The 25,277-nt window shown below is 37.5% G+C and overlaps 2 protein-coding genes across 7 annotated transcripts; one reads left to right on the plus strand and one right to left on the minus strand.

Annotated features, from left to right (window-relative positions):
* Positions 1–343: 343 nt before the first annotated feature.
* cryl1 (crystallin, lambda 1) lies at positions 344–11,489 on the minus strand. Of its 3 annotated transcripts, none has more exons than XM_023844641.2 (8): positions 11,330–11,489; positions 10,624–10,731; positions 10,000–10,126; positions 8,335–8,496; positions 7,298–7,492; positions 6,234–6,342; positions 2,739–2,845; positions 344–1,519 (listed from the first exon to the last, which is right to left on the minus strand). In XM_023844641.2, the coding sequence occupies exons 1-8, from the start codon at positions 11,368–11,370 to the stop codon at positions 1,418–1,420; spliced, it is 951 nt and encodes a 316-aa protein (XP_023700409.2). In that variant the 5' UTR covers positions 11,371–11,489; the 3' UTR covers positions 344–1,417. The 3 variants fall into 3 exon arrangements, with proteins under 3 accessions (XP_023700409.2, XP_023700410.2, XP_023700411.1); XM_023844642.2 differs by lacking the exon at positions 11,330–11,489 and adding an exon at positions 11,193–11,241; XM_023844643.2 differs by lacking the exon at positions 11,330–11,489 and adding an exon at positions 11,183–11,214.
* On the plus strand, positions 11,464–24,216 carry LOC111860701 (IQ calmodulin-binding motif-containing protein 1). 4 transcript variants are annotated; one of them, XR_002842080.2, is made up of 14 exons: positions 11,464–11,669; positions 11,864–11,978; positions 12,097–12,262; positions 12,537–12,657; positions 12,787–12,877; positions 13,079–13,178; positions 13,735–13,907; positions 14,025–14,134; positions 14,315–14,436; positions 16,867–17,009; positions 21,925–22,073; positions 22,818–22,966; positions 23,268–23,424; positions 23,535–23,674. XR_002842080.2 is itself a non-coding variant. In XM_023844635.2 (14 exons), the coding sequence occupies exons 2-14, from the start codon at positions 11,870–11,872 to the stop codon at positions 23,699–23,701; spliced, it is 1,740 nt and encodes a 579-aa protein (XP_023700403.2). In that variant the 5' UTR covers positions 11,464–11,669; positions 11,864–11,869; the 3' UTR covers positions 23,702–24,216. The 4 variants fall into 4 exon arrangements, 3 of the variants coding, with proteins under 3 accessions (XP_023700403.2, XP_023700404.2, XP_023700405.2); XM_023844635.2 differs by having other exon boundaries at positions 22,818–22,949; positions 23,535–24,216; XM_023844636.2 differs by having other exon boundaries at positions 11,464–11,655; positions 22,818–22,949; positions 23,535–24,216.
* The last annotated feature ends 1,061 nt before the right edge of the window (positions 24,217–25,277 follow it).

Genomic DNA, 25,277 nt, shown 5'->3' on the forward strand with positions numbered 1-25,277 from the left:
CACTGTTCTTAGCTAAACTCCACCATAAGCAAAACTCAATGGACTAATTATAGTGACACTTTTTCCTATTGTGAATGATTTACTGATTGGGTCACTTTATTATACAATTTTTATTATACAAATCTAAGCTGCTTTTTATTCAAACTGGCCCATAACCTAATTAATTTCTAATTATAATGAATTAATTAATAAATAATTATATAGTAATTATGTAATATTTACCCTACCCTCAGACCCTTGCTCTCACCTGTGTGCGTGTATGTGTGTATCAAATTAGAACAAGAAGAGATACATGAAAAGCATAAAAGCAAATAAAGCATCATTTCATTTTCATTAGGCAATATTGTATATTAGGATAGTTTATTTAACAACTCAATATATAAGTGACAAAGTAAAAGAAAATGCAGCTGTGTGAGAAAACAGTCATCCCAGGATTACTCCACTTAGTCAAAATCAATATTATCAAAGCTGTGAAGCTAGTAGAACACAATAGACTAAGATAAAAGGTTGCAATCACACATATTCGGTCTGAGCCCAAGCAGAACTAATCTATGACTGTTATTAATGAGAAGTCATCACACACAAATAAATCTGATATTAAGAAATTCCCAAACCATAATAGAATGAGTTTTTAGGTTATTGATGTAAAATACAAGATTCCATATCTGGTTATTCCTGAACCATCTACTTTCCTTAACCATTTATTCTATGCAGGCTGGCAACCCTACCCCAGGAAGCATAGGGAAAGCTGGGATACTGTGCTATCACAAGCTACATATTGACACACTATGAGCAATTCTGAGGCACTAGTTTTAACTACATGTATTGGGAGGAAGCCTATGCACCAGCAGGAAATGTGAAGGACAGCATGTGCTCACAGAGAGTCAGGGATGTAATCTAACCCACAACTCTTGTAGAGAGGCTATAATTCCTCTGAACCAGAATGGTACCCCATTCCCCTAATCCTGTAAACATTATTAGTTTTTTTTTGTAATATTATAAATATTTTGTTTTTAGGGGATATCGGGTATTATCCTTCTCAGGATGGAGTGGAAAGTTACTATAACTGAATGACTGATTTATTTCATTTGAACCTTAATTAGTTTACAGATCTCCACTCAGTGACAAAAAAAAATAAGCACCCATAAGTAATGGTCCAATTTCAATGTAATTTGGTACACGTGCAGACCAGCGATGGGTATGTAAATGATTCGCAAGGAGCTGGCACGTCCAGTCACCAGACACAGAGAATATGACTTTATTCTGTCATGCTTGCTATGACATCGATTCATTCTTCCACTGCTAGTGCTCCTGTTAGTGTCAGTGTTCCACTGTTAGTACTATATTTGAATTATTCATTCAGATTTAAAATCATCTAAACATGACTTGCTTTTTTAACCAAGTTTCAAGTAAAGAGTTATTCAGACATTTGCTTCAGCTTGGCCAAGCCCATAACAAGGTTATTTCGCTGCTCTCTCCGGACTGACAGTTGGCTGCTGGGAATATGTTTACGCATGTCCTGCATAGGAGAATAAGAAACAACAGAACTTAGTATCTCTTATCTGATGTTCTTATGCTACTCCTACTGCAAAGGGTATGCACATGACGTCACAGCAGGCGGAAGTCACCGCGCTCACACCCACTGAGTGGCAGCATTAGCATTCAGCTTGAATGCCGCAAAAAACACATGTTAAATGGGAAAAAGCTGTTGTGCAACTGACTGTACAAATCGTTTTAACAAGTAATACAAGCTATTTTTTTACAGGCTGCCGAAAACTAAATAAGTAAGTATGGGACGTGGATTGGCCGGACCACGCGCATGCATGCGATCAGAAGCAGAAAACCCATCCTCTCTTCGTGCTCGCACTCGCTGGACCCTCTCTACATGCTCGTGTCTGCACAACACTTGCTCGCTTGACAGGTTGAATTTTGAGACTTTGGAGGCAGGAACAGTGGCTGATTGCTCCATTCGATTAGAGAACAGCCAGTTTCACGCTCTGTCATGATGTTGGAGCAAGGAAATCTTACACTAAGTTATTCTCTGGATGGGTTTTCGGCTCGCTAGCGCATATGCGCGTGTGGTCCGCGGTTCTGAGACTAATTCAACGGCAAGCGAACGAACGAGTGCTGTGCAGACGCGGGCACGTAGTAGGATGGGTTACATTAAAATATAGCCCTTACATATATAATCTAATGCAAAAATGAGAGCTACACAAAGGCTCTGTGGGTAACACAGTTGCCATGGGCAGGAGTTTGAATGTCATCTCTGCCCTGTGTGTGGATTTTGGATGTTCTCCCCATGTTGCACGAGTTTCCTCAACATACCCCAGTTTCCCCCATCAGTCCAAATACTAAATCACATCTCAAAAGGAATATTTTCCTCCATTATAAATGGGCTACGCCTGTGTGCCTGTAATCACAAGGTCGCCGGTTCAAACTCAGCCTCAGCACGTCTGCGGGTCCTTAACCCCCAGCTCCCTGGGCGCCGCTAGGGGTGGCTGCCCTTTGCGGACAACTTACTTTACAAAGAGCAAGCTGAGGGAGGCGTAAAGATACTTTATTGATCCCCATGGGGAAATTATCGATGATGATGATGATTATTATTATTATTATTATTATTATTTATTTGAGACCTGTAACATGCTTTTGAAGAGCAAAACTAAGCTTAAAACTTAAATTTATGATCTATTTGAAGACTGCATTCTTGCAATATTATTATGCAAAAAATGCATACAGACCTGAATAAATACTTCTGCTTCATTGTCAGAAAACTCAGGAACTGGCCCAAAAGATGACAGAACCCTCTGCATGCCCTCTTTGTAACGCCTTAAGTAGTCTTCCAAACCTGAAAGACCACAGGGCACAGCTGTTTTTTACAGGGAAACCTACAGACATATACCATGCACAAAAACACAAAATGACAGAACTTGGTACATTGGTTGCAGTTGGATGACAGACATTGTTGGTGACAAAGTTCTAGCATCAGAAACACACAAATTAAATCTCAGCTAGCAGCCTCATCAGCCAGCACAGGGTTCATTATCAATAAAAACAAGACCGAAGCCATGCACACAAACAGCAGTGATGATTGCATCAGGTTTGGAAGGAACAGACCTGGAGGAAGTTAAAATCTTCACATACCTTGGCAGTATCATTGGGAAGAATGGATGAGAGGAGCAGAGCAGCATTCAGGAATAGATAGGGAAAGAAAGGATAGCTTTTCTGACTCTCAGACCCATCTGGAACTCCAAGGAGGTATCCCAAACACCAAGCTCCAAATATTCAACACACATGTAAAATCAGTGCTGGCAGTCCCGATATTATGTATGTTTCCAAAATACATATAGGTTTGACAAATAGGGGAAAGATGTCTATATAACATAAATTAGGGTTGAACCACTTGGGGAAAATATCTAACTGCTATTTTTCTGACAAATATTGCCATCACCATTTAAATTGGAATATGCTTTTTTATAAGTTAAGCTTCAGTATTCAATGTGTAATAAATTTAAAATATATGATATAGCATTACTACATAAGAAACCACCAAAACATTAACTGGTCTATATTCTAATGCAAGGATGAGAACTTAAAGATATGAATTGCTTTCAAAATGTATTTGTTACTTTTTTAAAGTTAGCAGAACAATCAAATATAAATCTATCACAAAATATGTGACTGTGTTCAGTTAAATGAAGTAATAATGAGAACAATTCAAGTAAAAAGAAATACAATAGCGATGTTGCATATGATGCTGCTTGGACCCCTAATAACACAAGAACCGCATTTTCCCACGCCAGTGAACAACAAGCAAAACGCACTCCGGTGTATGCAGCCTTTTTGTTTGAGCTAATGTGCCATTAGTGTTAATAACAGCAGTGAATCTCACACTCTCAACCAAAAAGCTGAAATGTTAATAATGGAGTGGCTGAATCTATCCTGAAATTGTAGAGCTGAAAAGTCTTCAAACGCAGTATGCGTTTTAGAAAATTTATGCATTATAAAATGTTGAATAAATAGATGTCATTTATTGGTGATTTCATGTTGGTTGAAGTTTCCGCTTCTTAACTGTATAAAGTAATGTTATTTATATACAAATCAATTCAGGTAAAACAATTTTAAAAATGTATCTTTCCAGGGTTGCCAACTCTCACACATCTGGCTTAACACGCTTTCAGACTCTTGGTAATTTGGTAGTTGACTTATAGCTCAGCAGCAGAATCAGTTTTTTTTTTGCACCGCGAATACAGCAATTTCCTTGGGTTTCATGTGTTTGCTGTTTGTGGGCATATATGCAGTTGTCTTAGGCCACTTCTGATTGGTCTGAGCATGCCTGGCATGCGAGGAGCACGGCACTTCTGATTGGTGAGAATGACTGTCACACAAGGAGAACGGCATGAATTTGCAAATCTATTCTCAGGACAGTTTTAAACCCTGGGTCAGGTGTGCTGTATCTGTATATCCTAAATCGCAGCCTTTGCGATTTGCTAATTGTGTTGTTTCAAGCTGTGGTTTCGATTTGAAATCGATAAATCATTCAGCCCTAACATAAATCTTTCATTGGTTTTTTGGTAATTTCATCCATCACAATTTATGTAGTAATGCACCTGAAGGTGCTGGTTCTTGAGTGTATACATTTGATATTGAAGCTAATATGCGCTCTCCCACCACAGAAACCTTTTTCAGGAACCAGAACCTATATCAGGAACCAGGAGCTTTTGTCACATTCCCACTGCAAGAACTCAGCCCGACTGTAGTTCCCCTGAGATAGTTCCTGAACCTTTTTAAGTATCTAACCTGGACTAGATACTTTTCGCAAAACCAAGAACTATTGGGGGTGGGGCAGGGGGCTTATAGTGATAAACTTGCTGACTGGCTGACCACAAGTACTGGTGGTAATTTGGAAGTTATGCGAAAGTGTGGAGAAAAGAGATCGAAGTAGCGGAGCAAAAAATTAGCAGATAGAATTACTTTTTCTATATCAATTACGTTAAATACATTGATGAATACCTTTCTTGCTTGCCTCACCATATTTCAGCATAGGAAATTTTGATCAATAACTGGCATACTCCTGACTAATATTGGTGGTGCTGGAGATGAAACTTGCCAGCGCTTATAAGTGGAATACCGTTACATTGTTTCTTTTTCTGTGGAAAAATAGATCAATCTGCTGGCCAGATTTAATAATAAATTTAAATATGGCCCGTATAAGTAAAATCCAATTTGTCCCATATTTTTGGAGTGTGCGATTGATCCCCCTAATTAACCAAACGACTTGCTCATCCTCCATTGTTTTGGGGTGATGGTGTTGTTTTGTATGAGATTATGTGTGAAGTTTAATTTATGAGCTTTTTGCGTCTCCTGCTCCTATTGTGGTTCCTGCTCGAGACAGCCCAGGAAGTCTGAACCAGAAACAATGCTTCTGAACTTCAGTGGAAAAGCTCCTAATTCATGCATGTGTTATTTTACATTTTTAAAAGAGCTTGATCTTATAAAGTGTTTTGAACATAAAGAATAATGGTTTAATTAATTAGGGTGATCCACCCATAACTCTTTTTTAAGCTCAATTATTTTTATTGAGTGATTCTGCATAAGAGGGTTTAGGAACACATATGTCCCATTATAACAGAAATATCTATATTTCTCTACAGATTAGAAATATGTAGAACAAGAAGACCATCATATAACAGATTCTAGACCTTCATCAATAAGTTTCCGTGGTCCTAATTTTGGCCACAATAGAAACACAATCCATAAGGAAGATCTGTGGAGGATAGCAGGCTAATAGAGTTAAACAGAAAGTCAGAGTCACCAAAATGAAATCCATAGGGGATTGGGGTAGGAAACCTAGAAACAGCTGGAAAAGATCACTGCAAGCTAAATTGAAGGAAGCGGGGTATATTTTAAAGGAAACAGGCCAAAGCAGAAAAAAATGGAGAAATATTGTTGATGACACGTGCTCTACTAAGAAACAAAGGGTTTAAGTAGTATAATTGACACACAAACACTGACAGTGATAACTGACCCACACTATATATAAAATAATATTTAATATTTAATGAGAAAGGTAACTGTAATGACAAGATATGTCATTATTATTATTATTGTCATATAATATGAATTTATATAAACTAAATCTCTAATTTTTTGCTTGGACAAAGTGTAGGTAATTATCCTTTAGTAGATTACACAGAAAACAATGGTATTTTGTGATCACTGTCGTCGTCACCTACCATCTGGTGCATTGAGGTGCATGGTTTCCAGGGGACCATTAAAAGCATAGCGCATGCCCAATCCTTCAGACATCACCAGGTCGATGTCCTGAACAGAGATAACCCCATCCTGCAGAAGAGGACAGAACACCATTTTTAAAAGAAGATTAATCAGCCAACAGTCGAAGATCCTTAAGCTGCGCCTTCAACCAACCACCCATACCTCACTCTGTTCTGTAACTTGCAATGTAAGCTAATGGAACCCTCTTCCAACCCTTCGCTTGGAAACACATGTTTATGAAGGCATATATTGTTGAAAAGACATAAATTTAGCAGACAAACTAGTGAAATTGGAATATAATCTCCATACTGTACTCAGTCTGAAGCACTGATATGATATTAAGACATCACTGCAAACAAGAGGGTAGGAGCATATAAGAGATGATGTGTCAGTGTGATTACGCTTAAGGCTTAAAAACATGTTAAGTAGTATTGCACACCCTTTATTTTGCTGCTATATTCAAACAGTGCCTTGTCAAACTAACCGTAATAAAGAAACAACCATACCATAAAACCTAAGTAGCATAGCAATTCAATGATTTAGAGTACAGTCCATACTACCTACTTTGACCAGGTAACAGAAAAATACTTCTTTTTTTTCATTCTAGTTTTTCAGTGATTAGCCATACATGAACTAATCATTTGTATATACAGACGCTCCTCTACTTACGAACTTTCAACTTACGAACTTTCAGACATACGAACGAAGAGGACTGAAATTCCAAATTGTGTTCATTTGGGCTCCCGTTTCCTGTCCGCAACATAATTTTTTTTTTCTGTGTGCCAATTCCGCCTAGTACAACATCTGGCTGCTACTCCCACCATGCAGCAGCGTAGCGTGCATACTCCCAACATCCTAGTTCTTTGTACTTGAATATACTCTTAAAATGATGTTGAATAACGACTTACGAACATTTCAAGTTACGAACGGCCATTCGGAACGTATTTCATTCCTAAGTAGAGGAGCGTCTGTAATTTACAAATTCATGAAAACACATGGGTCTCGATCCATTAGCCTGACCCACCTTGACTAGCCTCCAGGACTCTGCAATAATTGCATACTGAATACGGTTGAGAGCAAAGCCATCAATTTCCTTCATAAGACGGACAGGTGCTTGTCCTATCTCAGTCATCAATGTGAATGTGCTGTCCATCACAACAGGCAATGTCTCTGGATGGGGAACCAGCTCCACCAAACGCACAAAGTAGGGTGGGTTTACCTGCAGTCAGGACAGATTCATACTTGATTAAATGATTCCATATTTAGCCAAATATACATTTAATCCATTATTGCAAATTAATGTAAGACTTTTTCACTGGTGCAAATATATACAAAATCTCAATGAATTCAATATGCATTTAAAAAAGCACGGGATGTACAGTGGTTGTAATATTTTTATGTGTACGAAAGAAATGATTCACATTTACAGTGCATGGTATAAGCTACATTTATAGCAAATTGTCAAGGAAAGTGAAGAAAAAAACAGATCAACACAGTTGTTCATGGGGGACAATGGATACAAGACTTTGTTGTTCTTCAAAAATTAAATTTTGCAATAAAGCATTATTTATGCCATTTATATTTGTGTCATATTATAAAATGTAGTTAGCAATTACCTTTTGTCTTGTAAATTTTAATAATACTGTACCTTCCTCTGGAGTGTTCTGGAATATATAGCCTTTAGGTCATATTACTTATAGTTTATTTTAATCATATTAATATTTTTGCTACTGGGAAAAATACGCAACGTAATACGTTTTATCAATTTCTCAATTTTAGTATATAATCCTATATTATAGTATATATAGTATATATATCCTATTTTAGTATATAATTGTAGCTTTCCTGGTTTTATATAGGCAATCCATAAATTTACGGAAAAAAATAATAATTTAAATGAATTAAATTAAGTTTCCCCAAGAGCGTTTCTTTTAAAAATGTGTGTTCCTCAGTGCCAAAATCAATATGCATAATTTCCCTAATATTTTACAGGCCAATAGTCTCAGTATTGTCATGGAGTCCAGTGAAAAACAGAACTGAAGACGGTGACATAGCACTGACCGGATGGCACACAACGCAGCGCATCCTGTTCTGGACTTCAGAGAAGACACTGCTTGGCAGCAAGCAGGATGTGGAACTGCTGAATATTACATCCTTTCCGGCACAGCCCTCCAGCTCGTGAAAGACAGCCTGCTTCACCGCAAGGTCTTCAAAGACACACTCCTGTCAACAGATTCATACATGATGAGTAACCAACACATTACTAAACTATTAATTCAATTAGCAACAAGACTATACTTTAAAAAGGAACAGAAAGAGAATGCATCAAAAGAAAGAGAAAAAATAGAAATTGTGAGAAAACTTCCTTTTTTAGTCGCCAATTCTATTTCACCAACCATTTTTTCCTTTTACCGGCCATGACCCTCCCTAGGGATCATCACACTCTCTGTACATGGACAAAGATGTCTCTGACAAGACTCGCCTCTGGCAGTGACAAAATGTTTTGGTTGAGAAATAAAAAACACAAAAAAACAATTTGCCGCAGTCTTCACCCCTGCCCCTCCCCAACTGAAACTTTTTTCAGTAGTGTGACACATTCATTGTCAACTAAGAGCTGATTATTCAATTTCTCATTTACAGATACTGTAACACAAAATTAAGAGGCAAAGCAGACAGAATGTTTGGCTAAATTAAATAAATAAGCAGACTGACAGATAGCAACAAAGTTACAAAAAAACCTAGACTGTTACGGAGAGGATACACCCAATGCCAATGTAACAATAATTAAGCAATTAATTAGGTAAATACAAATTAATAATATATGCACTATATAGAGGGCTCCATAGTAAATTTTGCACAAAAGCTTACACAAATTCATCAATGTCTGTAATACTCCAATGTGATGAAGCAGTTAGAAAGGTAAACAAGCTGCTTGTATAGATCAATAATTTTGCTGAATTATAGAATAGTGATTATTTATTCAGCACCATGAGGAAATTGTCTTTTTGACAGCACTCTATGAGACACACATACAGATAAGTACAACCTTGGGGGGGTATTGGGGAGTTACTGCACAGAGTCAGCCAATGTCCAGTGACCCCAAAGCACTTGTGTAAGTGCTGTTGCAACATCAGTCTACCAGCCCCGGGACTTGAACCAGCGACCTTCTTGTATGAACCTACTGGGCCACAAATACACACACAAATCCATCCATCCATCACCGGGAACAACTATCCCGGGAACAACAGGCTGGGCAGTCATCAAAACACCGCAGGGCGCACACACTCACACACAATTACGGGGCCAACTTAAATTCGCCAATTAACTTATCGTGCACACTTTTGGACAGCTGGAGGAAACCAGAGCCCCCAGTGGATACCCACGCGAACACAGGGAGAGCATGTGAACTCCACACAGAAAGGTCTTACAACCGACTTGGGGACCGAACCCAGAACCTTCTTGCTGTAAGGCAGCAGCGCTAACCACTGGGCCACCGTGCCATCCCCATGCCACACACAAATCTGAGATCATAATTATGCAACCATATCCCTTAACGTAGACCATTGTTGTACATGCTACTGAAGCAACTAAAATCTTTCTCATCCAGGCAGATGAATACTGACACACATGACAGGCTTACTATAGTGAAGAATGCTACCACAAAAAATGCAAGAATGTATATCATAAGCATATTTAAATAAGCGCTACTATTGGGCAAGAACTGACCTGAACAAAAAAGGCACCCTCCAGAGCTTCTGAAAGACTCTCATGGCTGCTGAGCAGTGCTAGCTGTTCCACCGAGTTTAGGTTGCCCCTTAACATTTGGTTTTGCTGTAGCTCCTCAATCTGCAACCTGTACCCACACACAGTACATCAATATCACAGTACACTAATCATGATTAAATTTTAAAAAATATTTTTTATAAAGCTAAAATTCATATAAACCCGTGGTTCCTGGTTGCAATATATTTAAGATGTATGCAGTGTCACCTACTTCTATAACAAATTTAAACCAAATAAAGAATGAGACTTGATAATGCAGGCGTTAGTGGAAATCTAGTGGAAAAATTCTCATGGTTTAATAAATGTTTCAGACTATCAGTCATTGATAAAGAACTGAAGAGAGACAAAAATGGAGGTATATGGGGTGTGCTGTGTATGTACATAAACAGAAAAAAGAAAGAACTGCTTAAGCGAAAACTGGATTAATCATGAATACCAGCCATGTCACACAATACAAGAAGACCTGTTTCAAATTTTATTGTCAAACACATATTCCCTTTGAAAAGTCATGCTGATTTGGACTTTCTGTTAATGTGTAGCTACAAGTTTGTTATTGTCTTCACTTACCTCACATTCTGGACTGCCTTGGCTGCCTGTCCTGGTTGTTTATCATAGATCTTTACTCTGTATCCTCCACTCAGAAACACCATGGTCCAAGAACAACCAATCAAGCCACTGAAATGCAACAATAAACGAAATGTTTGGGTGTGGTGGCATACATCACGTTTTTTTTAAGCTTAATGTTTTTCTTAAATCCTGCCATTCCTTCTATAAATACGATCTACAGTGTTTATTTATAAATGTTTTTATGTCTTTGGCTTAATAAAATCCATGTATGGAGGTTATAAAAAGAAGAGAATATTTCATTATTTTACGTTTTCCCATTTATATGGTGCTACATATGTCAATACCACAAATACATCGGACTACGGCTAATCAATGGCTTATCTTTGAGTTCATCACTGTATGTTCTTGATATTACGTTTAACTTTTTCCTGTACTTGCGAATCTAGACAAGGTCACACTAATAGTAATGAACAGTCAAGCTGCACGCCTTCAATATACTATTTATAAATATTCGTAAGTTTTACAATTTCTTTATAAAATAAACTCGTAATAAAATTACATTGTCCAACCTGTATTCGCGCATTAAAGACATATATTACACTTTCAAATTCGAAATCCTTCGGTTAATTAACTGACAAATTCGTTTGTAGCTCAAGTCTAAAATCTGCATGGGCAAAAATGCCTCGTGCTTAAATATTCAGCATACCTTCCTATAACAGAAATTATTTTTCGGTTGTACGTGCTCATGATTCAGCTGCAAGAAGTACAAAATACTAGTTGAACTTTTGACAACCTATTTAATGAGTTTTGTGGAAATACGTAATGCACAAGGAGGTGTCATGAGTTTATCTTTTTGCGCATGCGGCACTGCCTTACATTTTATGTCGCGAGACAGTGATATAATCCACCTTTGCCATTTCTCGCGCTCGTTATTGACGTAATCGGCACCGAAACATCCCTAGGACGCATACGTATGACTCCTAGCAACCTTTCCTTATTTTGAAATAGTACTGAAACTGAGAAACAGTACAGGTATATACTGTAAGGTATATAACTATATTACCCACTTTATCAGTCTAAGAAACTTTGTGCCTTATTGCAGACCTAGTCGTTTTATAAGTGTTCTTTTTTAGTAAAAGTCAGTGTAATAGGATGGTTTGTTACTGCTCGTTGAAAAATCTGGAAGTATCCGGAGAAATGTAGCTTCATAATGTTTTTTGTCCTTTTTTCTCCTGACAAGCTTATTATGAGTTTAAGCCGTAATGAAGATGTCGATCCATATCTGCGATCTCTGGCTACTGCTGTGGCGAGTAAATCGGAACATATTGCTCCAGAAGTCATAGTAAAGTTAAAAGGTTGCTATTCACTACAACATGACTTGTGAACGTATATGATTAATCACTCATTTTTATTTTAAGCAATACCTGATTTTTGTGTCTTTGCCCCCCCCCCCCCCCCCCCGACCCGTTGAAGACATCCTAAATAGAAAATCTGTAGGAGGCAGCGAAGAACTTAAAAAATTTAAACAAGATATGTACACAACTGAGATACTTCAGTACTGTTCAGATGCCCTTACTTACAACTATGACACTGTTCAAGGAGGGTATGAAACAGCTGTGCAAATTGCAGAAATTGTCAGGTAAGGATAAATCAGTGGGACTGGCAAGTTCAGAATATTTTATTTTGATTGGGTATTGTACTAATGGTGTATTTTTGTTAAATGTATGTCTGTTTTTCATTGCCAAAATGTTTAATTCATTATTGTTGGAAATATTCCCATGTCTAATTTCAAGCATAATCAAATTACTATTTATACCACGTATATTTTTAAAAAGCTTTAACTCTGGTAATCTATTAAAATTTGATCCACATGCTGTTGGTTTTTCACCCTTGCATAACTATTTTTTTTCCAGCACATGCTGTGTTGGCCTTGATGGCATTAAAAAAAGAGAGAGATTTCATAAGCAGTTTCTTCCATTAGTTGCAGACAATTTAAGTTCTCTGGCAGTTTGTATAATGGACGCAGCATTGGAGGTATTTATATAATTTATTTTTAACCTTTTTGTCAATTTAAAGTACTGTCTTACTGTCTTGTACTGAGCATAAAATGCTGCATTAATGAGCACTTTTTACCAATCAAAACATTTTGTTCCTGTGTGAAAGGTAAAGAAATCAGCTAATATTATTCATTTTGGGAAAATTATGGACTCAATTTTTTGGCTTTTAAAGGGACATGGGCAGTTAATTCAGCATGGTAAGTTTTTGACAAATTGAAATGTAAAAATCAAAAACTGTTTAGAAAAAGTTTTTTTTATATATACAAAGTACTTTAATCTTATTAGTAGCAAAATAAAATTCTTATTTTTGTTTGACAGTTTTACATTCATTTTGGATTCACTGATACTTAATGAGTCTACATGGTAATAAATGAATGATTGAAGTTATTTTTCTTTAGTTCTTCAGTCGAAATATTATGAGAAGATTCAGCTTTGTGACAATGAAGAAATTGGCAAAATATCATTATTATTTCTGCAACATCTCATTGAATCAAATAGGTATGAACAAATATATCATATAGTATATTAGTGTTGGCTGGAATTTCATATTCAGTAATGTAATCCAATAATATTCCACTGATATAATTCTTAAATTACACACACACACACACACACACACACACACACACACACACAAAGGTTTGTAATTATATCTTTGTGGGGACTCTCCATTCATTTGTATGGTGAAAACTCTAATCCCAACATGACAACCTTGACCCTTACCCAGCCCAAACCTTAACCATAAGTAACCAAACAAAATACTAAACTTTTGCCATTTTTAGTTTTTTGATTGCATTCACAGATCTTTGTGGGGGCATGAAAAATGGTCCCCACAATGTCAAAATAACAGGTTTTTATCGCATTTATAAACATAAGCCACACACACACACACACACAAAATTTGTTTACAGTTGTAATGGATTAGAGTGTAGTATTGTTTTAAATAGGTTTGTTTTTATGCAGAATCTGAGTGGTCTGAATTTTGTCAATATTTGAGAGAAATGTCACATTTGCAGTTTTGTTCTAACTTTTTTTTTTTTGTAATAACCTACAGTGAATTTTTTATTGAAATAAGACATGGAACCCTAAATGGCATTTTGGATGACATTGTGTACAAATTGGGCTGCAGTTTCAGTTCTGTTACCTGCAGCACGGCAATAAATACATTGCTTATAATTGCAAGAAAGTCGCACTCTGTTGCAGAGCTGATATCTGGCAAATACGAAGGTTTGTTACTATAGCAGACTTTAATTGAAATGGTGTCTAATAATTACATTAATTTTATGTTTTAAACTTTTTGTAATATTCAGATAGTGCAGGATATAATTAATTTGCCTTTTTCAGGTCTCAAAGCCATGTTGAAAAATGATTGGAATGGCAAGGGGTTTGATGCTGAGGTGGAGCAGCTAAGTGATTTGCTATACCCTGAAGTTCAACATAAAGAAGCTTCTCTGGTCAGTGTTATGAAATATATAAACATGTTTAGTACATAACCAAACCACAAATGCCTGGAATTTAGGCAAATTTATACTTGGTTTGGTTTTAAAATGTGTATTTTTCTAAATGAAATTTATCCTCAAATAGTTTAACTATATTTGGAATCGTCATGATTGTCCTCTTCTTTTTCTTCCTAGCAATTAGTTGAGCGGGAAACCAAGTCTGCATGTATGATTCAAGCAACGTGGAGAGGCTTTCAGACAAGGAAAAGAATGAAAACCCTCTCAAAGGCTGTCATCACACTTCAGAGAAAATTTAGGTAGGTTACAATATGCTACTGTGATTTCAGATCAGTTTTTGGTCCTTATATATGCAAGCATTTTTCCTGGTATTTTATTCCTCAGTCAGCTGTTTCAGACACTTGATTCCATTATGAGGCATTGTATGGGTGATGAGCTGAAACTGAAATTTCACAAACTGAAGAAGCCCCGCATAGTAGCGCCACAAAGCTAAGAAAAGGGCAATTATGACATTTGATCCTGCTAGAGCGATAACTGAAAAAATATTTGGAGGATCTTTCAAACCTTGTGCACATGTTGTCTAGGTGAGGAACTGGAACTGATCCTTGTCAAATTTTGAGACAAAACCAAAATTTAGTGGCAGCAAAGGGAAAGGTGAAAGCAGTTTACAAATGTGATAAGTCAAAGTATTTGGTAGATCATATTACGGCATAAACATTCCATGGATGAAGATCTACACCTGATTTCAGTCTGAGACAAACCGCACCAAAATTGAAGCGATGGCGCTTAGTGGCAGCAAAGGGAAGGGTGACTTGGATGAGGTGCTTGAACTTGTGAACAGGATAACTATTTCGGTGCTCAGCAACTGGTAAATCTTTAAGTAGTTTCAATGTGAAAAAGGTTGGAAACCACTGCTCTGTTTGATATTTCAACTCTACTTACTTTATTTGATCTTTGTTGGATCTTATTTCCACTACACAAAAGCAATATGTGGATGAGAGTCTATACATAAAAATCTACACCTGAGACAGATCTCCCCAAAATTGAAACAATAGAAGGTAGCAGAGGGCGTAAAGGGAAGCTTGCAGATGCAATCTTGTATCCTGACTCAGCACTGCTTTTCAACCTGGACACCAACACCAGCAACAAGGGGCTTGGTGCCATGCTGTCCCAGGTGGGGCTGCTGGGCGAAAGGGTGGTGGTGTGTTTCAGCCAGACAATCACCCTGAGTGGAATTACTGCGTGACCCACAAGGTACTCCTTGTGATTGTGCAAGCCTGTCACTACTTTCGTCCATATCTGTGGATGGTGCTTCCAGCTGCACACCAACCACACATCCTTCACCTGGCTCCTGAGTTTCTATGACCCCAAGGGATAGCTGACACGTTGGCTGGAGGCCCTCCAGGGGTAAGACTTTGAGGCCCAGCACTGGCCAGGCAAGCTGATGCCCTCTCTTGTTCCACCTGTGAGATGGATGACTGTGGTCCCTGTCACTTTATCTGCTTGAAATTGAAAATTTGCACAAAGGAGAAAAATAATCAAATATGAATAAGTACCATTATTTGTCGAGTATATAATTCAAAATGTAATAAGAAATAGGCCTTTCCATGTGGTCATTTTATAGAAACTATTAATTCATTAAATTTACGGAAAATTTGCTATGTTGTGATGTGTGTCATTATCAGGATGTGAGATTTGGTTCATATTGCACACCCCTACTTGGGCAGAATTACAGTATTTTCGGTTTACTGTGGAAGTTTTGTTTAGCAGAATTTATTGTAAGTAGCATAACATTTAATATCAGAATAAAATCACAGTAGTGTCTATATGTTACTGAATGACATTACATGGTAGTTAGTTAATGTTCTGTCGAGGAAAATGTTGGTGCAAATGAGAAATAAATCGAATATACATTTTTAGACAAATGAAGAATATAAAAAATATAAATGACATTTTAAGACATGTGAATGAATATTGTATTTATATATTTATATAGCGCTTTTCAAGACACCCAACGGGCTTTACAGAAGCAATAGGGAGCCACTTCAACCACCACCACTGTGTAGCACCCATGTGGATGATGCAATGGCTGCCATTCTGCAGTTCTACAGTTCTACAGTTACCACACGGTAACTAAGGTGGTGAAGGGGCAGGAGAGAATTCATCAATTAGATATAGGGGATGAATAGGAGGCCAGATTTGAAAGGATTACAATGAGCAGTGTTAGCCAGGGGATCAGAGTATTACCCTTACTCTGTCAAAGGATGCCCAGGGAACCTTTATGGCCTCAAAGAGTCAGGACACCCGGTTTTACATCTCAGCCAAATGATGGCACCATTTTTTAGAGTACAGTGTCCCATCACTGCACTGGGGCATTAGGATCCACAGAGATCACAGGACCAACATCTCTTCCAGCAGCAACCCAGTCTACCTAGTTGGTCTCTCATCATTGCAGAGGTTGGGTGGTGATAGGGAGAGGCGGAGACGGGGCTGCCCGGCGAACACATTTTCGTCATTCTGACAACATATTTTTAGTTCCAACTGACTCCTAAGCTACTTTCAACCCCCCCCCCCCCAAACTTTGTTACATGTTGATGATTGAAATGTCTAGTATGTATTTTATGGATCCCTTTTTCCTTTGTCTTTGAAGATGAGATCTGAGTGATTATTATTTCACTTTGGGCTGGTGTTGGCATGTGGTCTAACTAAATCCATATCTGGATTTGAAGGGAAATGAGGCAACAACAGAAGCTGCAGTCTGAAAAGAAGAAGGCAGAGGAAGATTTCCTATTCCAGGTGCACCTCCGTAGGCAGAGGGCCCAGTGCGAATTCAGACAACGACAGCTGTACCTGCTGGAGATAGTCCCTGCAGGTAAGACTAGGTCCTCAAACCTCAGACAAATGTTGAAAGATGTTAAATGTTTTTTTTTTTCTCGCACAGATAGCATTCCCTGCTGTCTTTGTTCAGCCTGCTAGTGGCATCGTTTTAGTTGTCATACGGAACCTTAGCTACACACTAGATTTTAGTTCCATGCTACCTCCTGCTACCCATGATTTATTAGTCTGATTCGCTTACGAGCTCCAAACCCTGTAGTTTGTAGCCAATGCCTCTTTGCCAAAAGTACAGCCTGTAAAGTGGGAGGAGTGTATTTAGGATCTTTTATTAGCTAGTAACTTCGACAGCATGGGAGATTACATGAGATATTTACCTGCGCAAGGTGTGAACAGATCCTTAATGTCCATCTTTGAATGCATTCCGTGACTTTTTTTAATATATATTATTCTTATATATTGTTTTATTAGGACATTATTTTGTATTTACTGAGCATCTTACAGTAAATACAAACATGTCCAGTTTTATATGTTTTAACAGACGAACATACACATCAACAAAACAAATAGAAATAAAGTAAAACAAAAATAGTTAAAAAAAAAATAAGAAAAGAAGAAATAAGGGCAAACCCACTGACTGGATTGGTCCACTTCTATAAAGGAATGTGTCACAGAATACAAAGCATGTGGTTAACATATAACAAGAAGGTTTAATTATATCTTAAAGAATTCTCAGTGTCACAGCATGTGTTCAGCTGGTTATGAAGATTCATGAAATAATAATAATAAAAAGGAATGGAAATACATTTTTCTAAGTGATGGGAACTGTGGATATTTTATCAAAATATGGGAGGTAAAGCTGCCATGTGGTGTAAAACTTCTCAGTCGACCCTCGAAGTGTAAATTTGAGCTTTTCCAGTTTATGGAATGACATTAGATCAGTCTGCCAAGAGTGTTCTGATGGAGGCTTGGGTGACTTCCAATGCAAGAGAATACATGTACAGGCAATCAAAGAGGCAAATGATAATTAATTTGTTTAGTTAACTCAAGAGTGGTTCAGGGGAAATCCAAAAATGGCAGTGAGTGGGCAAGGTGCAATATCAGTCTCTAGAACTCCAGACATGATTTTGGAAAAGTTTTTCCAGAATCCTGTTAATTTTGAACATGACCATAAGGTACGGGCTAGGTGAGATGGGACAGAGGAACATCTATTACAGGCTTTGCTAGTGCCAGGGCAGTATTTTGCTAATTTGGGTTTGCTTCTATGCATTCTATGTAGCACTTTAAATTGTATTAGATTGAGACGGGCAGAGGATGCAGAATAATTAACTTGTAGTTTGGATTTGTCCCTCCAGGGGTCCTGAAACTGGACTTCCTGCTCAACCTCCCATTCTTTTTTCATTCTGGGAGGTGGAGAGGAGTCAGACTGAAGAATGTGGGTGTATAGCTTAGAAGTCAACTCTGTTAGGTTTTCTGGTTTATCTATAATATTTAATGAGTCTTCAGCAGGCAGATGTAGGAATATATTGCAACGGTCCTTAACAAAACTGCAAACCTGGAGATAGTGGAATAAAATTGATTCAGGGTAAATCAAATTTGTGAGAGAGACTTGCAAGGTCAGCTCTGGAAAAAATTGAGACCACTCCATTTTTTTAAAAAAGTCTGCATTGTTTAATCTTGGTTTAATCCTGGTTCTGCTGGCATAAGGATATGCTGAGCAGCAGGTTTCTTCCAGGCTCAAAATTTCTAAGATTTAGATAAACATTTAGTGGTGTGAAGTGCACTGCTAGGACAAGTTTGTAACAGGCTCCTAGAAGCAGGACTGAAGTTCCATAAAGAAAGGCAAAAGCCCTTCACTAATGAGAAACAGAGAAGAGCCAGGCTGGAGTTTACTGAAAAATGTATATTTTACACATATTTTACAATGTTGCTGTGGTCTCTTAATTTTTTCCAAAGCTGTATGCCATTCGAAAAACTGGAATGATATGATGCATTTATCCTTCTAAAGTGTAAATGCAGAGTTAAGGTTGGAAGGTAAGAATTTATGGTTATTGCATAATGGGCCAAAAAGGATAAGACTGCACAGTTTGAAGTATTTGTGAAACTGTGTGCGTATTTTCAAAGTTGACAGAACCACTGGATTTGATGTAGGGATGGGCAATATGACCTCAAATCAATATCGCGTTAATTGAACATTTTACTTCGATTACAATAAATGAACAATTATTTTGTTTTTTTGTTTATTTTGCCCTCATATTTCATTGACAGGGATTGACATAACTGGTACACAAGTATGCATTCACCTTTAAAAGCAATATGTGCAGCAATCGATTAATGTAACAACACAAATACGTACGTATTTTATGTGCATTTGCGCTGATATGACGATAAATTACATATGGCGTTTATTTAGTGCCAAAACTCGCATTTGTGGTTTTCCCTGGTCATTTAAGTGCTCTGCGGAATAAAGAAGGGTTTCATGCAATCGCAAGTAAATCGGAGCATTAAAATATTCTATTATGATAGGGAAACTGCTTTTACTGAACACAATTTCTCATAGGATTCCCAAGGGCCACAGGAATCATCGATTGCACACACATCCCAATTAGTGCACCTCTGGGAGAGCATGAGGGCAATTATGTGAATCGCAAATCTTTTCCCAGCATCAATGTACAAGTATTTTTCTCATAATATGCTTTTAGATCTGATATATGGGCTAGTGACCACACATCTACCTTAGGTTCACCTTCTCTTCACTTATTGGAGTCACATAAGGTGGTGATTTGGAATTTGTTAGCTTCTTCTGTAACATATTCGTTATGACTGATGTACTACTTTAATAGTATTGCACTTTAAGGAATAATTATACAGGTTCCTAGTCGTTTTTCCTGTTGTAAATCATTTGTTTGAAACAATGGCTCACCTTCTATTAAGTGTCATATGAACAGACACCTTTTTCTTATTAGCTGTAAAACATAGAAACACACTAAGTGTGTGGAGGCTAGACACAACAAATCTTTCATAATGAGTAGAAATATAAATACATAGCCCTACCACTTGACATGATATTTTTATATTTCATCTTGACTTGCTGCCACGTACGCTTTCCGTTATTGTTGCATTTGAAATAGGATCAGTTAAGTTATTAACATTAGGTTTACATTATGAGTAACATTACAGTAATGGAACTTTAGGGAGCACTACATTACTTAACAGCAAATAATAGGCTTACTTCTGAATTGTGTCGCATCTGTGAGCCTCTGTATTTATTAATATTTCAATTCTTTTCAGACAACACTTCATAGTCTAATAATCGGTCGTGAGATATTTTAGATCACATTTCATGACCATGAAAATGTACTGACACATTTACTCGGTCTGCAATACGTTGCCAACAAGCCTGCCTGCTTTTGTTGGCTGCAGTGGTATCGGACTTTCTTTACAGCGTTGATTTAAGCTCCACATAGCCCTGTATAAATAGTATTCAGTCTTCCTCCGTGAAATATGGAGATCGCACCATGAGTGAAATGGTGCCTTGTGCTGCCGAACGTGCTCCATTTATGTGAACACGCACAAACTCCAATGCAGAACACCAATGTAACAAATCAACTTCTTAACTGCCATCGTAGTACTGATTAGCACCAATTGAGACAACCAGATTTTGTCAAACCCGCCTTCGCAAATTGACTCCGGGTTAAGTCTGATTTGGTTAAACCCCCTTCATAGTACAGGCCCCAGGTCTAATATAGAATAGCTAACAGAAACTTTGAGGCTAACATAAGGGGCAGATACATCCTCAGTTGATTACATTGTAATGATTACATCATGAGTATTTGGTATACTTTTTGATAATATCATAATGATTATGCTCTCAAATTATATAGTGCTAAATAATATTCCATAGAACAAGTGTAAGAATATATGAGCGGGAACAACACAACAATACACTAATACACAGCAACTATTAACAAAATAAGAACCTAATAAAATTATTCAAGGGCCAGAAATGTAACATAAGAGCATTCAAATAAAGTAAAGAAGCATCAGGTCAGTAGAGGATTTCTTGGGACAAATGAGTCTTTAGTAACTTCTTGAAGGTGAAGGTGTCTGATGATTGCATGTGGTTCAGCAGCTCATTTCATGTACAGGGAACTACACAAGAACCGTCTTCTATAATGCAGGGAGCTTGGAGTGGTGTTGGTTTTCTGATTGAAGGAGGTGGGATGGAAGAGCCTTTTGATGGGTTATGCTATGGATGGGATATGGTATGAACTCAGATGGACGTTGAAAGGTTTTTGAGTTGCAAATGTTTGAGTTTGAGTCAAGATTTAGTCAAAATTCATATGAATGAGTGACAACACAGAATCCATACATAGGTGAACTTGAAACTGTACTCGAATCAACTATGGTACCTTCATTTGAATCTTTTGTTACCACTGCCTAATTTGTGCATATCAACAACCTTCAATCTAAACTGAATTGAAAGCTCTTTGGATATACCCATGTTGATAGATGACAAAAGTATTTCTATAACCTCATATTTGTACCCAAAGGAAACGGGAATTGGTCATAAACAAGAAATGAGCTTTTGGATAACAGGAGTAATAAAAAGTTTATTTTTCACTCAAGATACAACTTTCTTTGGTTTGGTTTAAGGTATTTTTTAGGGATCGCCAACAATTAAGCCTGATTTGTTCCGGGAGAGAATATACTATTATCAAAATAAAACAATTTTCTTGTGGGACTGATTTTTAATAAGTAAATGGTTTTTGCAAACATTTTGAGGAAAATTTGAATCATTTGTATTTCTTGTTTTATATGTCTGTATTTTCCCATATTTTGGAGTTGACTGTATTGATTACCTTATTCTGAAATGTGAATATTTTAAATAGTCTATGTTTGGACCTTTGTCATATATCTTAGTTGCCTCTGCATAACATTAGTGTTTTCCACAGACCAGATGGACAGGTATCTATGTGAAGTGGAGCACAGAGCTGCAATAAATATACAGAAGGTATGGAGAGGATACAGAGAGAGGAAAAACTTTCAGCAGCAGAAGCAAGCACTGAAGAAGTCCAAAGCAGCAGTCACCATACAGAGAGCGGTATATCATTTGCTACATATGTTAGTGTTACTTTCATGAAAAATTCTCCATGTGACATTCTAGTTTACCTAATGTTAGTTAAATAACAGGCTCTAATTAACTGTGAGGGGGAAACCAGAGTACCTAGAGGAAACCTCATGATGACACAGGGAGAACATGCAAACCCCACACACTTGGAATCCAGGCAGAGACTTGAACCCAGGTCCCAGAGTGTGAGGCGACAACACTAACCTTTATGTACCCTTAATGAAATTCAAGAGGCTTGTTATTAAACCGTAAAAAATCAAGGAAAAACCAACATAAATACAAGTAACCAGAACAACTTCAAATAGTTTAACATACCTCTTGTTATCAAATCAAAAGGGATGTGCGGATCGATATTAAAATATTGATTCTTTCAATCAGAATGTTTTCATTTTGAGATATAAAATAATAAAGTAAAAATATATATATAAAAATTATCTACTAAAATATATATATATATATATATATAAAAATAATCAGTTGGAACTAAAATTAAATAATAAAAAAAAAATCATAATCCAATGATTTACAAATAATTTAAACCCTATATTTAATTATAAATGTACAAAGACAACAAATGTAAAAAATGAGAAATTTTATTGCTCTTTGAAAAATTTATGCTTAATATAGTCAAATGCTAAACATTAAAGTGTCGTATGGTAAATACACCTGAAAGGCTATGTAAACTTTCTGTTCTCGCAATACTGTGATATGCTGTAGGTGCTGGGTTTTCTGAAGCGGAGGAGGGATATGAGGCAGCAGCTTTCTCCGTGGAGGGGAACTAGGCATTTGACTGACACTATAAGAACAGACCTAACAAAAGAAGTCAAAGAATACATCACACTTCATCCTGTAAGGGAGGACAAGCGGTACACTCTTGCTTATTTTATAGTTTTGATATCGTATGTAATTATAACTTTGCCTTATGTTTTTCTGTATGTAATTATAAATGGGCCAAAGTTAAATATTTACTAGTATTCTCTACTGTAGAAGTACTGCTTAAATCTTTTGTTTACAAAAGCAAATATCATGGCAGTGCATTGAAAAAAACAATTTACCCTGAAATGGTTTGGTCACCTGCTTAAATGTGTATTTACTACATTTAAATAATGTTTTACACTTTGAATGCCGAGAGACAGGTTCTACTAACCTTTCATTTATACCTGTTAGTCTAATCTGGTCTCAATGGAGAGCTGCAGGGAGCTTCATCTGAGGACACAGGAGCTGCTGCTGCAAAACCTGATGAAGAAGGATAAGGACCAGAGAGCTGAGCAGCACAGACAAGCTCTTCTGGCTCAAGTTAACACAGACATTGAGCTACTGATGAGTAAGGTTCCCCATAGTTTGGTGGTTTAATGTTTCAGCTCATAATTACAAAAAGAATCATACACATTTAGTTAGGAACAAGTAGCCATTTCTTTACTTTGTGTTTTTCAGGTGCTCCTCCTCTGAGAAACAGCTCAGGATTAGATGTAGATGCCTACCTCAGCAGGTCTGCTCCAGTGGCCTCCTGGGCCAGGCAGTCGCACAGTACAATGCTTCAGGTGTCTCGCAGTCCGTGGTGGATGAAGTTTGGGGAAACATTTTCAGATAACGAATTTTGAGAGCCGGAAGTGGATGGTCATAATCATATGTGTATATATGTATCTTCTTCTTTTTGTTTGCATTCTCAGATATTGTATTTCATTTTTAGTTTAATCTGTCTCCTTGGAGTTAATCCTGGGTAACACAGGGAAGTGGAATACCCTGGATAGACTGCCCTTTGATTGCACGGAAAAGGTTAATGTGTTTTTTATTTTGTTGGATATAATTTTCTCTTAATATTTCAGAAATACAGTAAGATATATTGTAAGTACTGTTTATTTTATTGGTATCCTGTTGATTGTTGACACAGAAGCTGAGAGAGACAACCTCTCAATACATGAGCACATCTCATCTTTCACATCTTGATAAATTAGTTTTTAAAGCTTTTTGGGAAGCACAAAATTTAATTGATTGCTATGTGACATTCTATGTGAAAAATTTCTTTGTCCAGTCACATGAGAGGAAAACAACACTTGATGGTATGCTGTGTTTAAATAAAGGCTAGTTCTTCCCAGAGCAATGGCCATAAATCTGGTGTGATGGTGAGTTGTGTCGTCATGGTGTGGGGTCAGTTTCTGGTTCTGTGGTTTTTCTCTCTCACTTCATGACTGGCTTGGAATATGTTTCTTGCAGACATATGGTTTTCCTGTTGATTCTGACTGATTTCTGCAAAGAAAATAATCACAATCACACACAAAAAGTATACCGATCTCATCTAATAGTCCTACCAGTTTTCCTGGTGACGGCTGGGGCAGTGGTGGCAGCCTACTGAGCAGGTCATGCCAAACATTTGTTTCCAAAGACCACAGACTCTAACTCATTTTTGGGTCAGGTGCAGATGTTTCCAAGTCAGCTGGGAGATGCATGCCCTCAAGTTTATCCTGGGTCTTCCCTGTACCATCCACCCAGTGGGACGTGCTCAGAATAGCCCCTTGAGGGAGGGTCCAAGTGGCATTCTTATAAGATGCCCAGACTAGTTGAAATGATTCCTCAGAATTTGTATGAGAAGTCAAGCTATTTCTTAGGTTCCTCCAGACTCCTCACCCTGTCAGAGAGTGAGTCCATCAAGGGAGAAACCTAATTTTGATAATCTTTCAGTAATTGCCCGTAGCTGATGACCACAAATGAGGATAGGGACGTACTGGTTATTGTCCAGTAAACCGCATGCCACAGATCACTTAACTGACTTCACCACCACGGACCTCCCCTTATTGTCTACAAAACTGCAGCCATTAGCTGCATGCTGCAGACAGTTGTGGGTGAGTAATTCCCTATGTCCAATGTGATGCTTTTATTAATTTGATGAATGGCTTGTGCTATAAATCTGTTGTCATCACACCATCACTTTTGAAAATGTTCTCAGGATACTTAAACTCCTGGTTTGACAGGGCTAAAAGCACATCATCTGCTAATAACTGAGATAATATGTCATTCACCCAGTACTTTCAACATCTCCAGACCAATCTCACCTACCCCTGCAGCCTTTTGACTATGGAGGCCTCTGACCACTGTAGCAACTTCAGATACAGATTCTGTTCCACCAGAAATACAGTTAAAGCAGGGACACTCTTGTTCCAGTCCATCATAGGGCACATA

Source organism: Paramormyrops kingsleyae, chromosome 1, assembly GCF_048594095.1.
Source record: "Paramormyrops kingsleyae isolate MSU_618 chromosome 1, PKINGS_0.4, whole genome shotgun sequence".
NCBI lineage: Eukaryota > Metazoa > Chordata > Actinopteri > Osteoglossiformes > Mormyridae > Paramormyrops > Paramormyrops kingsleyae.

Coding starts and splice junctions, on each gene's coding strand:
- cryl1 (XM_023844641.2), bottom strand. CDS start 11,370: ATGAGCACGTACAACCGAAAAATAATTTCTGTTATAGGAAG. Junction 10,127..10,623: donor AAGGCAGTCCAGAATGTGAG/GTAAGTGAAGAC, acceptor GTGTGGGTACAG/GTTGCAGATTGAGGAGCTAC. Junction 2,846..6,233: donor GCACCTCAATGCACCAGATG/GTAGGTGACGAC, acceptor GTGGTCTTTCAG/GTTTGGAAGACTACTTAAGG.
- LOC111860701 (XM_023844635.2), top strand. CDS start 11,870: ATGAGTTTAAGCCGTAATGAAGATGTCGATCCATATCTGCGATCTCTG. Junction 12,878..13,078: donor TGGGCAGTTAATTCAGCATG/GTAAGTTTTTGA, acceptor ATTTTTCTTTAG/TTCTTCAGTCGAAATATTAT. Junction 14,135..14,314: donor AACATAAAGAAGCTTCTCTG/GTCAGTGTTATG, acceptor TTTTCTTCCTAG/CAATTAGTTGAGCGGGAAAC.